Source organism: Lepidochelys olivacea (assembly GCF_965140295.1).
Source record: "Lepidochelys olivacea isolate rLepOli2 genome assembly, chromosome: 14".
NCBI classification, from domain to species: domain Eukaryota; kingdom Metazoa; phylum Chordata; order Testudines; family Cheloniidae; genus Lepidochelys; species Lepidochelys olivacea.
In genome coordinates this window covers 7,667,333-7,681,799 of record NC_140424.1, presented here as the reverse complement: position 1 = coordinate 7,681,799, position 14,467 = coordinate 7,667,333, and the positions used below count along the sequence as shown (strand labels likewise).

The window sequence follows — 14,467 nt, the reverse complement described above, 5'->3', positions numbered from 1 at the left end:
TTAGTTTTGTGAGATCTTTTTGAAGTTCTTTACAGTCTGCTTTCTTCTTAATTAGCTTGAGCAGCTGAGTATCATCTGCAAACTTTGCCACCTCACTGTTTACCCCTTTCTCCAGATCATTTATGAATAAGTTGAATAGGATTGGTCCTAGGTCTGACCCTTGGGGAACACCACTAGTTACCCCTCTCCATTCTGAAAATTTACCATTTATTCCTACCCTTTGTTCCCTGTTTTTTAACCAGTTCTCAATCTTCGAAAGGATCTTCCCTCTTGGGGATGATGTCCCCAAGATGTTCCCCCATGACAACTTATTTTACATAAGAGCCTTTGGTGAGGGGGACCTTGTCAAAGGCTTTCTGGAAATCTAAGTACACTATGTCCACTGGAACCCCCTTGTTCACATGTTTGTTGATCCCCTCAAAGAACTCTAATAGATTAGTAAAACATGATCTCCCTTTAGAGAAACCATGTTGACTTTTGCGCAATAATTTATGTTTTTCTATGTGTCTGACAATTTTATTCTTTACTATTGTTTCAACTAATTTGCCCGGTACTGACATTAGACTTACCGGTCTGTAAGTGCCAGGATCACCTGTAGAGCCTTTCTTAAATACTGGTGTTACATTAGCTATCTTCCAGTCATTGGGTACAGTAGCAGATTTAAAGGACAGGTTACAAACCATAGTTAATAGTTCTGCAATTTCACATTTGAGTTCTTTCAGAACTCTTGGGTGAATGCCATCTGGTCCCGGTGACTTGTTACTGTTAAGTTTCTCAATTAATTCCAAAACCTCCTCTAGTTGCACGTCAATCTGTGACAATTCCTCAGATTTGTCACCGACAAAAGACGGCTCAGGTTTGGGAATCTCCCTAACATCCTCAGCCGTGAAGACTGAAGCAAAGAATTCATTTAGTTTTTCTGTGATGACTTTATCGTCTTTAAGTGCTCCTTTTGTATCTCCATCGTCCAGGGGCCCCACTGGTTGTGTAGCAGGCTTCCTGCTTCTGATGTACTTAAAAAACATTTTGTTATTACCTTTTGAGTTTTTGGCTAGCTGTTCTTCAGACTCCTTTTTGGCTTTTCTTATTTCTTATTACATTATTACATTTAATTTGGCAGTGTTTATGCTCCTTTCTATTTACCTCACTAGGATTTGACTTTCATTTTTAAAAAGATGCCTTTTTATCTCTTACTGCTTCTTTTACACGGTTGTTAAGCCACAGTGGCTCTTTTTTAGTTCTTTTACTGTGTTTTTTAATTTGGGGTATACATTTAAGTTGAGCCTCTATTATGGTGTCTTTGAAAAGTGTCCATGCAGCTTGCAGGGATTTCACTCTAGTCACTGTACCTTTTAATTTCTGTTTAACTAACCTCCTCATTTTTGCATAGCTCCCCTTTCTGAAATTAAATGCCACAGTGTTGGGCTGCTGAGGTGTTCTTCTCACCACAGGAATGTTAAACGTTATTATATTATGGTCACTATTTCCACGTGGTCCTGTTGTAGTTATCTCTTGGACCAGATCCTGCGCTCCACTCAGGACTAGATCGACAGTTGCCTCTCCCTGTGGGTTCCTGTACCAGCAGCTCCAAGAAGCAGTCATTTAAAGTATGGAGAAATTTTGTCTCTGCATTTCGTCCTGAGATGACACATACCCAGTCAATATGGGGATAACTGAAATCCCCCAATATTATTGTGTTTTTTATTTTGAGATCCTCTCTAATCTCCCTTAGCATTTCATTGTCACTATCACTGTCCTGGTCAGGGGGTCGATAATAGATCCCTACGGTTATATTCTTATTAGAACATGGAATTACTATCCATAGAGATTCTATGGAACATGTGGATTCATTTAAGATTTTTATTTCATTTGATTCTACATTTTCTTTCATATATAGTGCCACTCCCCTCCCCCCCGCATGACCTGTTCTGTCCTTCTGATATATTTTGTACCCCAGTGATTGTCCTCACTCCGCCAGGTTTCTATGATGCCTATTATATCAATATCCTCCTTTAACACGAGGCACTCTAGTTCACCCATCTTATTATTTAGACTTCTGGCATTTGTGTACAAGCGCTTGTCACTGTTTATTTGTCTGTCCTTTTCTGATGTGTCAGATTCTTTACGTGAATGTTCCTCGTCTGATCTGGCCCATACTTTATCCTCTTCCATCCTCTTCTCCTGACTAAAACCTAGAGAATCTCTATCAATAGACTTTCCTCTAAGAGAAATCTCTGTCCAATCCACGTGCGCCTCTGCAGCAATCGCCTTTCCCCCATCTCTTAGTTTAAAAACTGCACTGCAACCTTTTTAATGTTAAGTGCCAGCAGTCTGGATCCACTTTGGTTTAGGTGGAGCCCATCCTTCCTGTATTGGCTCCCCTATCCCAAAAGTTTCCCCAGTTCCTAATAAATCTAAATACCTCCTCTCTACACCATTGTCTCATCCACGCATTGAGACTCTGAAGTTCTGCCTGCCTACCTGGCCCTGCATGTGGAACTGAAAGCATTTCTTAGAATGCCACCATACAGGTCCTGGATTTCAGTCTCTTTCCTAGCAGCCTAAATTTGGCCTCCAGGATGTCTCTTCTACCCTTCCCTATGTCACTGGTACCTCCATGTACCATGACCACCGGCTCCTCCCCAGCACTACGCATAAGTCTATCTAGATGCCTCGAGAGATCCGCAACCTTCGCACCAGGCAGGCAAGTCACCATACGGTTTTCCCAGTCATCACAAACCCAGCTATCTATGTTTCTAATGATCGAATCTCCCATTACTAACACCTGCCTTTTCCGAATGACCAGAGTTCCCTCCCCCGGAGAGGTAACCTCAGTGTGAGAGGAAACCCCAACATCATCTGGAAGGAGGGTCCCAACTATGGGAAGGTTTCCCTCTGTTCCCGTTGACTGCTCTCCTTCTCTGGGCTTTTCATCCTTCTTAACAGCGCAGGGGCTCAGTTCAGATTAGAGTGCTCAGTTCAGATTGGTAGCTGAATGTGTCACCACTGGATGGTGAAAAGATGATGCAAAATGAGACCTCATTCTTGCAAAGACTTATGCTTGTATGTAAAATTATACACTCATTGTACACATGCTTAAATCTTTGCAGTTTTGGGGCTTGACTTTATCTAAGTAGACAAATGTCCATGCCACAAAAAACAGCACTACATTTAGAATTAAATGGCTACCACTACCATTCCTTGTGAACTATGGGACCATCTTCTGACATGTACTATCATCTTCTGGTCCTTATATCACCAACACAAACTCCATAGGTGAACCTTTTCGTATATTACATGCTATGGTTGGTATCACAGACTTAGGGGAAGTAAAAAGCACTCACCTATTCTTTGCTCACCAACTACCATCCTGGCTTCAGCCTCCTTATCTTAGGGGTACCAGGGAACCAAATTAACTATGTCAATATATTAATTAATAAATAATTATCTCATTAGATTACTGGGGCATTAAGACCCCAATCAAGCAGAGTACTTAAGCACATGCTCAACTTGAATAATATGAAGAGTCCCACTGAGATAACCGAGTTCTTATATACAGAAAGAGAAAAGCTCTGTATAACCAGTTGCTGTAGAATACTTCTAAAGATCTATTTATTATGATTATAAAGATCTATTTATTATTTTTATGGATTTTCCCGATTTCACAAGGTATCTATTTCTTTACATTTTTCTGTGTAAAGCACCCATGAGATCTGCAAGTTGAAGATAATAAATGTTACTGAGATAATAAAATACATCCGAGTGTTATCTTAGCAGAAGATTAAACTGTGAAAGAAGTGGAGGAGCAAGAAAGAACGGACATCACGTACAACTGTTTGGAAGCAAGAATGCAGCTGGGTTAGGAAAGGTGGCTTATCCTGGAGTGCTAGTACTCGTTTTTCAACCATGGTACATTCCACATCATCATCCTGAATCACCACATCTTTTTTCAATATTTTGACTGCGTACAGCTCCTCTGTCCCCTTCCTGTCTGCCAGCATCACCTGCACAAAGAGAAATGAGAGGCTGAAAATCTCCCTCGCTGGCAGAGAATGGAGGTGACTCACAAGCCCCGAGAAAGGTGTAAATGGCACACCAGCTTCCCATTTTACCAGCACTTACTGACTTGGCTGGAAGCTCTAAAAATATCACGATTACTCACAGATTACAACGAGCTGTGCTATCACTTCAAAAATAGTGTTTACACCGACACCTGGGCCGGCACCCCCCAGGTAATCCCGGGCTCCTCTCCTGTGGCCAACAAAACGACAGACCCCACTTGAATGCCTCGATAAAATGCACTTTTGTTATAAAAACCGCTTGTTAAAACAGCCGGCAACACAGCAGCACCTTTAGTGGGTTAAAAGTTTTCACTGTATTTCTCATTCCTGACGTTTCCAAAATATTCATTCCTACTGCACGATGACAGCTTTCACAAATGGCATTGTGACCGACGTAACAGCTCTATCTTCATCACCACCACCAAAGATGAGCCTGAATCTCCTTGAACTTTGGGGAAGGTCAGATCTGGATTCTTGAGCCCAGCTCTGTATCGAAAATCTGGAATTACCTAACATTATTTAAAGTTTAGGAACTCAATTTTTTTTATCATGCAACTTAAAGCCTATATGAGTGCCTAGGGGCATAAACTAAGCATCTCCAGACTTAAGTGGCATGTCCACACTTAAGTGACAGATATAGAATTTGAATGTCTATTATATCACCCAGGCTTGAAAATTAGCCCAACAATGTGGAACATCAAGACAGCTGACCGTCCAACTCTGGACATTTCATATACTGGAAAACAAATACTACCCCCATCCCACGTTTTTGCAGTTAATTATCAGTACAAAAAGTAATCTTTTTCATACATATAAAAATCTTCTACTGTACTGGTAGGTCTTCATTGCAGGTTATTAGATGTAAAAATAATCAAGATAACAGTACTTGTATAGTACGTAGAGACAAGGTTTAAAAACTATAACCCTAAAATCTGCAGCAAATGCATACAATGGCATTTTCCAGCTCTTTGTTTAACAGTTTCATAGATTTTAATGCTGGAAAGGTTCAATTAATCTATATTTCTGCACAGCACAGGCCACAGATTTTTATTCAGTAATTCCTGCATCTAGCCCTACAACTTATGGTTGAAACAGAGACAAGCATCTCTTTTAGAAAAAGACAGCCAGTCTTAATTTAAAGATTCCAAATAATGGAGAATTTACCACATCTCAAGGTAATCGGTTCCAATGGTTACTTACTCTCACTTGGAAAAAAATCTGCATTTTATAAACAGTTCATAGAAGGACAATTTTCAGTTCATTTCTATTATTAAAAATAAGGCAGATGGAACTACCTTTCCAAAGCTCCCCTTCCCAAGCACCATGAGAAAGTTGAAATCTGTCAGCTTCACACTGTCCAGGTTGTTGGATGGTATATTGGAAATCCTGTCTTCTATTGGAGTAATGACTTTGTTACCAGCTGGCCCAAGTCTGGCTTTCTAAAGAGGTAAAGAATATTGAAGTGAGAAGTGTAACCTGTTTACCCAGTAAAATGAAAGATTAGAAGAATTATGTTCAGTTGTAGATGATTAATTTGAAGCTACATTCTCAGGAGAAAGGCTGCATAACAAAAGTTGCACAGACACAAATTCAAAGACTCATTCCAACAACACTTTTGTCATTATTAAGTGAAACAAAGTGGAAAACTGTGTAAGTATATAACCAGATAAAAGCAGATACACTTATCTGGTTAACAGAGAAAAAACAAGCAAAAAACAAGCAAAAAAAAATCACTATTTTCATGCCATAATCAGGCTAATCTGTGATTTTTGTTTTTAAATATAAAAGGTGCTCTTTATAAATGTCAGACTGTAATGCTACTAGTGTACTGTAGGATAAAAGAGAAACTGTTTATATACATTTTCTTAAAATGTCATACACAAGTTCACACTTCATAGCAGGCTAATCTGTTATTTTTGTTTTTAAATGTAAAAGGTGCTCTTTATAAATGTCATACTGTAACATTACTAGTGTACTTTAGGATATAAGAGAAACTGTTTATATACATTCTCTTTTAAAATGTCATACGCAAGTTCACTCTTCATAGCAAGAGTTAGTCTGTGACATGCATTATGAAAAATAACCTCCATTTTGAATAACCAACATATTATGACAATCAGTGTTGATAAGCATGGCCACTTTTGAACTGGCATTACAATCAACTTTGATTTTCAATCAAGTGTTGATTGGGGGTCGAGGGGGGCAGGAAAGGGGAAATGCTACATTAAAAAAAAGTTTATCTCGGCGAGATAGTTCTTGTTTTGCAGAAGGTTGCAACAGTCTGAGTGAGTAAATCAAATGAGATACTGTAAATCACATATGTAAGCTGCATTTCAAACCTCACAAAGTTCGGAAAAAAATAAAGTCTCACCAAATGGTAATGCAGAGCTATAATAACTCAGTGACCCCCTTTGCTTAAAACTTACCTACACACCAGTAGTGAAGCCAAGAGGGTTTAAAATTGGCATTATACACAGATTTTAGTGTTCTCTCTAAACTATATGAAGACCCATTATGCTGGACTGTCTAAATAATCCTAACTGCTCATGCTCTGCTTTGTCTCTCCAAGCACTTAACAAACACAGTAGTTACTCCTAATGCCATATCTGGAACGTACAGTAATTATGTATTACTATCACCATTTCACAGATAAGGCAACCAACGCATGGAGAAGTTAAGTCACTTGTCCAAAATCAACCAGTAAGTCAGTGCTAAAGCCTGGGTGAGAACTCACCCTGTGTGCTCCCTCTAGAAATTTGAAGATACACTTCCCCCCTCTATTTTAGGCATTTCACTTAACAGATATCAAATACTCCCTCACCCCTTGATAGCGGGTGTTCCCTTTCATACACATGAAAACACATATACTCTGCTGGTATATACACATGATGTTTTCCGCTTGTGTTAATAATGAAGTTTAACATTAACATGGCATTTCCAGTTTCTTCCTTTATTATAATTAACTATTTGTATGGCAGTAGGACCCAGAGACACCAATGAGGATTAGGGCTCCATTGTGTTAGGTACCATAAACACACATAGTAAGAGACAATCCCTGCCCCATAGACCTTGCAGTCAAGTCCCTGTTCCTCAATGCATTGCTCATGGGTAGACCTCTGTGCTGGCACAAATTCCCCTGGACTTCAATAGGGTTTTGTGTGTTCATAGTCTACCTCTGAACAATACCTGGCATGACTGAGATGTTAACAAACAGGTTGTAAACTAAAATCTTATGTTTATACAAGGTAACAGATGTTTAATCAGATCACTTTCTCCATCCCTATAGACTCTCTGGATATTCTGATGCACGTCCCAGAAAGGGGCCTAAATAACAAAATATTTTTATGTATAAGGAGCAGGTTAAGTGTCCATATTTACAAAAGCGAGGTGACTTCTAGCCAAACACAGAGTGAGCAGCATCAGAGGCTTCCAAGTTGCTTTGTTTTTCAAACAATATTCCAATGAAATGCTTCAGCTTCTCTCCTTGCACATCTGGGTTCTTTAAACCCACTCTCATCCCTGAGGCTGCGAATACAATATTTGGCACTCCTATCATTCTGAGTTACTGCAAAGATTTGATCCGTAATATTTGTTTTTGGGACAAAAACCTAAGACTCATGTATATATTAATAGAAGCTTTATTAACAAATGCTCTAGCTTGCCTTCCAAGATAACTGTAAAAGGTTAATTGATAAGCTTCTGTGCCCTCCGCTGGCTACACAGCAGAATTGCAGAAAACAATGTAGTTTCTCCTTAGTAGTATCTGTGGGGCATATTTAATTGTCAAGATCAAACAGAAAGAACAGGAGTACTTGTGGCACCTTAGAGACTAACAAATTTGTTAGCGCATAAGCTTTCGTGGGCTACAGCTCACTTCATCGGATGCATAGAATGCATTTTTTTTTGTGTGGATACAGACTAACACGGCTGCTACTCTGAAACCTGAAGATCAAACAGGCAACTGTTTCAAGAAACAGCATTAAAGATGGAAAAGACTTGTTTGGTCACCCTGACAGAGTAGACTGGTTCTTGTATTAGTAGTAGTAATAGATATGCTAAAAATCTAAAATCATCAGCAGGTGGAGGAAGTTCACTTTCCAACTCCTTAAATGAGCTAAGTAACTGTTTTCTGGGGTTGAGGACATTTTTCTTCTAAAAAACAGAAAATGATAATCTATCAGCAAATAGATATCTTTCTAGCTGTGAAGGTAATCATCTGAACATAAATAGAAACAGTTATTCAGGTTATTGAATACAGAGCATTAGGCAATGTACAATTTATCATAGTTTAAAGATGCACATGCATATTGTACCTGTAATATTTTTTAAATATGAAATTACCTAAGTCATAGATGTTTAATGTAACTGTCTATTTTGGCCACAGATGGCACAATGATCTTATAAATAAAATCAGTATGTACTGTACCATTTTAGATTATTTGAACTGAAAAAACTACAAATATTCTGGGATATGGGTTGTAGAAGAACGTATATGGGGTGAAAAACGCTTGGTAACCTCAACGTGGTAGCTTTAAGTTTGGGGAGAATGCCTTTGTAAATGCTCTTCAGGCTTCACAGTGGGCAACACAGTTTGTTGTAAAATTTGCCTTTTGCTACAGCAAGAAAATGAAGGGGAAATCCAGATTTTCCACTTTTCACTAACCCGCAAAACCTGGGCTTTCTGTAAGGTTTGCAAAAGCATTGTCTTGTACAAGGCTGCAAGTATCATCTGTTTTGTGTGACCTACCCAGGCACCAGAAAGGGTATCGAATACTGTTTAACATTTGGTCACACCTGAAGCCCAAAACAGTGCCTCACGAAAAGAGAGTCCTGATCTGAGAGGTATTATCCACAGCATGCTACAGCACATGCATGGAAAACTCAGGGGGCAAAAGGAACACCACTAGGTACAGACACTTGGTAAAGGACAAGCACAAGGTAAAGGACTCCTGGACAAAAGCAGAGTAGATTGTTCCCAGCCTGGATCATTCAATGAAAGGGCATAAATCAGAATGGCCTAAATAACCTAATGACCAGTACCCATTAAAAGATCTGCAGTGCCCTTCCACCTGGGCCAACATCACAACAGTCTGTGCATATGGGCCAATTTAAAAAAATTTCCACAGAGGAAAATCGGTGCATTTGAATCTTTTTTGTTGCCTTTTGGTTAAAAGTGCATCACCAGGGTGCAATGCAAACTTCATGGCTAGTGAACCGCTTTTTGAAGAAATGACGCAGTCGCTGACTTAAACCAAGCATTTCAAGAACGACCTATTTGTAGTGCAGCCCAACGTGAAATGTCAAGGTTCTGTTGCAGTGTATTCCAATCACTTATTTGCATACAGAAAACTGTCTTCTTTCTTAGCTGTATTCACAGGACCTGCCAGTGATACCAGAACAAAATAAGGTTGTTTCCATGGGAACAAAATCATAAAAGCTCTATGAAGAGCCTCCAGTCTATAACAGTAAAAGCAAAATTTTGATGGAAAATTGCACTGCCAGTTTGAGTGGAAAGAACTAACACCTCAACAGCCCTTCAGAGTCAGCTTCTGTAACGTTGCATGTGGTTAAATTTATCCTGGAGATGGGCCCAAACCAAAAGTTTTACATTTCACAGAATTAGTATCCGAACTTTGTTCCCCCCCACCACTAATAATATGCATCTTAGCCAACGGATTTAGAAACCACACTGAAAGCCTTACATCTTGCCTTTAAAACTATAAGAAGAGCATTTTAACTTTGTAGTTAACAGTTTCAACAGTTTCTTACAAAAGCTGAAAGGGATCTGCAGGATGGCAGTTCATTTTTCAGTAGCTACTACAGACAATTTAGCAGCTTTTTCACTGGGATGAACAGCAATTAATACAGCTTTGTTAGATGTTACTAAATTATTCATTATATAGTAATCAGAGGTTTCAGAGTAACAGCCGTGTTAGTCTGTATTCGCAAAAAGAAAAGGAGTACTTGTGGCACCTTAGAGACTAACCAATTTATTTGAGCATAAGCTTTCGTGAGCTACAGCTCACTTCATCGGATGCATGCCGTGGAAACTGCAGCAGACTTTATATATACACAGAGAATATGAAAAAATACCTCCTCCCACCCCACTGTCCAGCTGGTAATAGCTTATCTAAAGTGATCATCAGGTGGGCCATTTCCAGCACAAATCCAGGTTTTCTCACCCTCCACCCCCCCACACACAAATTCACTCTCCTGCTGGTGATAGCCCATCCAAAGTGACAACTCTTTACACAATGTGCATGATAATAAAGTTGGGCCATTTCCTGCACAAATCCAGGTTCTCTCACCCCCTCACCCCCCTCCCAAAAACCACACACACAAACTCACTATCCTGCTGGTAATAGCTCATCCAAAGTGACCATTCTCCCTACAATGTGCATAATTAAGGTGGGCCATTTCCAGCACAAATCCAGGTTCTCTCACATCCCCCCCACCCCCATACACACACAAACTCACTCTCCTGCTGGTAATAGCTCATCCAAACTGACCACTCTTCAAGTTTAAATCCAAGTTAAACCAGAACATCTGGGGGGGGGGGGGGTAGGAAAAAACAAGAGGAAATAGGCTACCTTGCATAATGACTTAGCCACTCCCAGTCTCTATTTAAGCCTAAATTAATAGTATCCAATTTGCAAATGAATTCCAATTCAGCAGTTTCTCGCAGGAGTCTGGATTTGAAGTTTTTTTGTTTTAAGATAGCGACCTTCATGTCTGTGATTGCGTGACCAGAGAGATTGAAGTGTTCTCCGACTGGTTTATGAATGTTATAATTCTTGACATCTGATTTGTGTCCATTTATTCTTCAAACTTCAAATCCAGACTCCAGTGAGAAACTGCTGAATTGGAATTCATTTGCAAATTGGATACTATTAATTTACATAAGTATACATGTAATGTATGTAATGTATGTACATTATGTATGTATGTATGTAATGTATACATAAGTCATTATACGTAAGTCATTATACAGTACTTTAACCCGTTTTCCACAAACGGCTGCCCCTTCTTATAAAACTCTATATGCAGAGATTTTATATAAAAAGGGATTCAGTGCAAGCACTGTACAATAGGATACAATACACCACATAGTGATGCCATAGTTTTCAAGTTTTACAGCACAGAGCCTTGAACAGCCCCAAGAGGGAAGCGTTGCTTGAGACAGATGTGCAGAATCTGACTCAGAATGAGGTAGACACATATTGAACTACACAGTGACTCCCAGGAGTGATTTTCTGTTATCTCACGAAAACATGATCAACTGTTCACATCACCCCTGTATTTTTAAAAATTCCTAAGGTGTATAGTTTTCAGAAGTTTCATATAAGATGAACTGAACGAATAAACAGAAGAAGACTTAAATCACCACTCTGTTGATTCTTTAGGTAGCTTTATCAAAGTTTGGTTGTGTTACTATGCCCTACTGGAATTACACCTTGACAACTAATCAGCTGTTGAGGTGGGAGTGCAAACCTTGAACAGAAAGCTATCTTGGGACACTTCGTGCACATCTCCCACCAATTCCCAAGTGTCTTCTCTGACACAGGATAGAGGTTCTGAAGGTGGATACGCGCTGCCTGTAAAATATTTTCCAATCTTCTGTTTTGTTGAACAAAACCTGGTCAGAGTGGCCTCTGAACATTCCCCTATACCCAGAACAAGTCTAATTACTGAGATTTCCAGAAACGTATTAGTTTTTCTTGCTTCACATTTACTACTGCACCATAATAAACTTTGTTACTGCGAGAGACGACTGTGTGTATGGTGGAGACAGAGAGGGGATAAAGGCCATTTTTAAAAGCCTCCACACCCAGGCAACAGATCACAATTCTATTTTTCAATACACCCTGCAGGAAGTAATTCAAACAATGCATTGCTAGAAATATAAATGGAGAACCTTTGATTTCTTTACCCCAAATGAGTTGCTCTGAAATTTATTTTTATTTGTGTGACTCTAGTAGAAGGAAAAATGCCCCTAGACAACGCAGCAAAGAAGAATATACAATCCAAAGCATCCAAGATGTCCAAAGTGGCAAATCTATATAGCCACGCAATTTTCTATGTAACAAGTGCACACGTTCAAAGGCTGCAATGAAAGGACTCTTAAGTCGCTTCATGCTGGCAATCCTATTTGGAAATGCTTTTGACAGGACCCATGGCACTCCAGCTTTAGACTAGATACCTGAGCACATATTCTTCAATATGATCACACATGAACAAATAGTTTAAGAGCTGGATCCCACCTGTGGTACGCGCCCAACTGTCTGCATAGCAAGGGGGAGCAGACACAGAGCACAGTGAATGCTGGGAAAGAGTAGGGTTTCAGTGGCCCTGTGCTCAGTAGCACTGGAGAGGAGGAAAAAGTTGCTGCTTTGGTCATGGGGGCGGCTTGTGTATATGTCTCAGGGTTTCATAACCATCCATTTTCTACTAAACCTTGGTTTTTCTACAAGGAGATGGTTTTATCTGACAGGTATTATGGACACTTGGGATATCTAAAGACTATTATATCAAGATTATAAATGTTATATGTACCTTAAAGGGCTAGGAATTGCATTCTAGTTCCACAAGGAAACTAAAGAGTTTCTTGCACGAACTAAAAAACACTGGGAGGGGTAATTAATGCAAATCCCTAGGTTGGTGACAAGTCTGGAGAAGCCTTACCCTCCCCGGGCATAAATTGGTTTGACCTAGCTAGGGAAACCCGGAAAACAAAACTGAACACTGTATAAAATGATCAGCCTGACATAGTCTCTCAAGCAATCCAAGAACTGACTTGAAACTGAGGAAGACAGGTGACACTGGCAAGCCAGACATGCACAGAAACTGTTTATTGTTTATAAGGTGTGTTATATCAGTAATGCTTTTGTTCTGAATACATATGAAGGGTGTCTGGTCACGGAGTTAACCTTGTTGTTGCTCCTAAGTGACCAAGACTGCAATTATGGAACTCAAGTCAGACCTCTGGATGATTATCGCAGAGAACTGCAAGAGGAAGTGTAGCCTAAATCCCCAGGCGAGAAGGAGAGAATTGCAAGACTCCACCCTGAGAAAGTTGGTGGGCAGGAGGCCTGAGACTGAAATGTGTGCCACAAACATGACAGAGGTGCTACATTTACCTTGGGAAGGGTCACTGTGCTCACCTGGATGTGCAAGTTAGTTAGATGGGCTCTTAATTTACTTAGGCTTACATTTCCAGAAGCAACCAGTGATTTGGAGTGGTTCAATCTATAAATTCAATTTATGAATCAAATCAATTTGTTTCTCTCTAAGGTATCACAAGGACTCCTTGTTGTTTTGGTGATACAGACTAACGCGGGTACCCCTCTGAAACCTAGTTCTTGTGTTATGAGAAGGTGTAAATAGCACTTCCTTATTTACTTTCGCCACACCAGTCATGATTTTACAGATCTCTGTCATATCCCCCCTTAGTCATCTCTTTTCCGGGGTGAAAAGTCCCAGTCTTATTAATCTCTCCTCATGTGGCAGCCGTTCCCTACCACTAATCATTTTTGTTGCCCAATCCTTATTTTGTTGCCCAAGAAATTAGTTTGTTATTAATGCCAAGTTTCTCCTATTTGGTAAAGACTGATCGTAAAATATACATTTTTGCTGTATTCAGAACATATGGCAGTATCATGATCATAGGCAACACCTAAAAACACCGATTGTCACTGAATACCTAAGTTCGAGAGACACTACCTGCTTGCTGATTCTCCTCTATATAAGTAAATACCAACATTTGGGCCCCAATTCAGTAAAGCACTTAAGGATGTGCTTATGTCCCACTGGAGTCAATGGAGTTTGAACGTGTTGATATCCTTTGATGAACACGGGCCCTGGCGAGCTGTTTGCTGTACATATAGTGTGTTGAAAAATCACAAGCAAGTGGATTAGCTATAGGTATTGAAAGAACATGCAAACTTTAAAACGAACAGCTTAATGAAAAATGAACTAGTTATAATATCCGTTTAAAAGAATCCTACCCATTACATTTAAATTATTGACTTTTGGAGCCAAAAATATACAGAACCAAAATACCGCTGTACGACTGAATATTACTTCATACACAAATACAATTATGGGTGCCCACTTATAAGACACAGACATCTGTAATTACATATTGTAATATGTACTACATATTTTTGCAGTCTTGAAGGAACATTTAAAGTTTTAATTAAATTACTGTTTAGAGTGGAAGGATATTATTGCTAACAATTTTACATTACAGGCACAAAAAAACCACATAATTGTTCTGTAATCACATCATCGTTATTTGTTGATGTTCACATTTTTTGAGATTAGCTCCAAATATCATTATCGCACGATAATATTACAAAGGGCATAAGTAATCAAGTAATTAGTTTGCTTCTGCATCCCTTTGCATA

At 39.4% G+C, this 14,467-nt stretch overlaps 1 protein-coding gene across 1 annotated transcript in view; it reads right to left on the bottom strand.

Moving 5' to 3' along the window:
- Window positions 1-14,467, bottom strand: part of PRKCA (protein kinase C alpha) — a 314,756-nt gene that overhangs the window by 31,936 nt on the left and 268,353 nt on the right. Inside the window, exons 9-10 of the mRNA XM_084647060.1 lie at window positions 5,357-5,500; window positions 3,831-4,004 (exon numbers count right to left, since the gene is read on the bottom strand). Coding sequence (XP_084503186.1) covers window positions 3,831-4,004; window positions 5,357-5,500 — 318 coding nt within the window. The remainder of the gene's footprint in view (window positions 1-3,830; window positions 4,005-5,356; window positions 5,501-14,467) is intronic.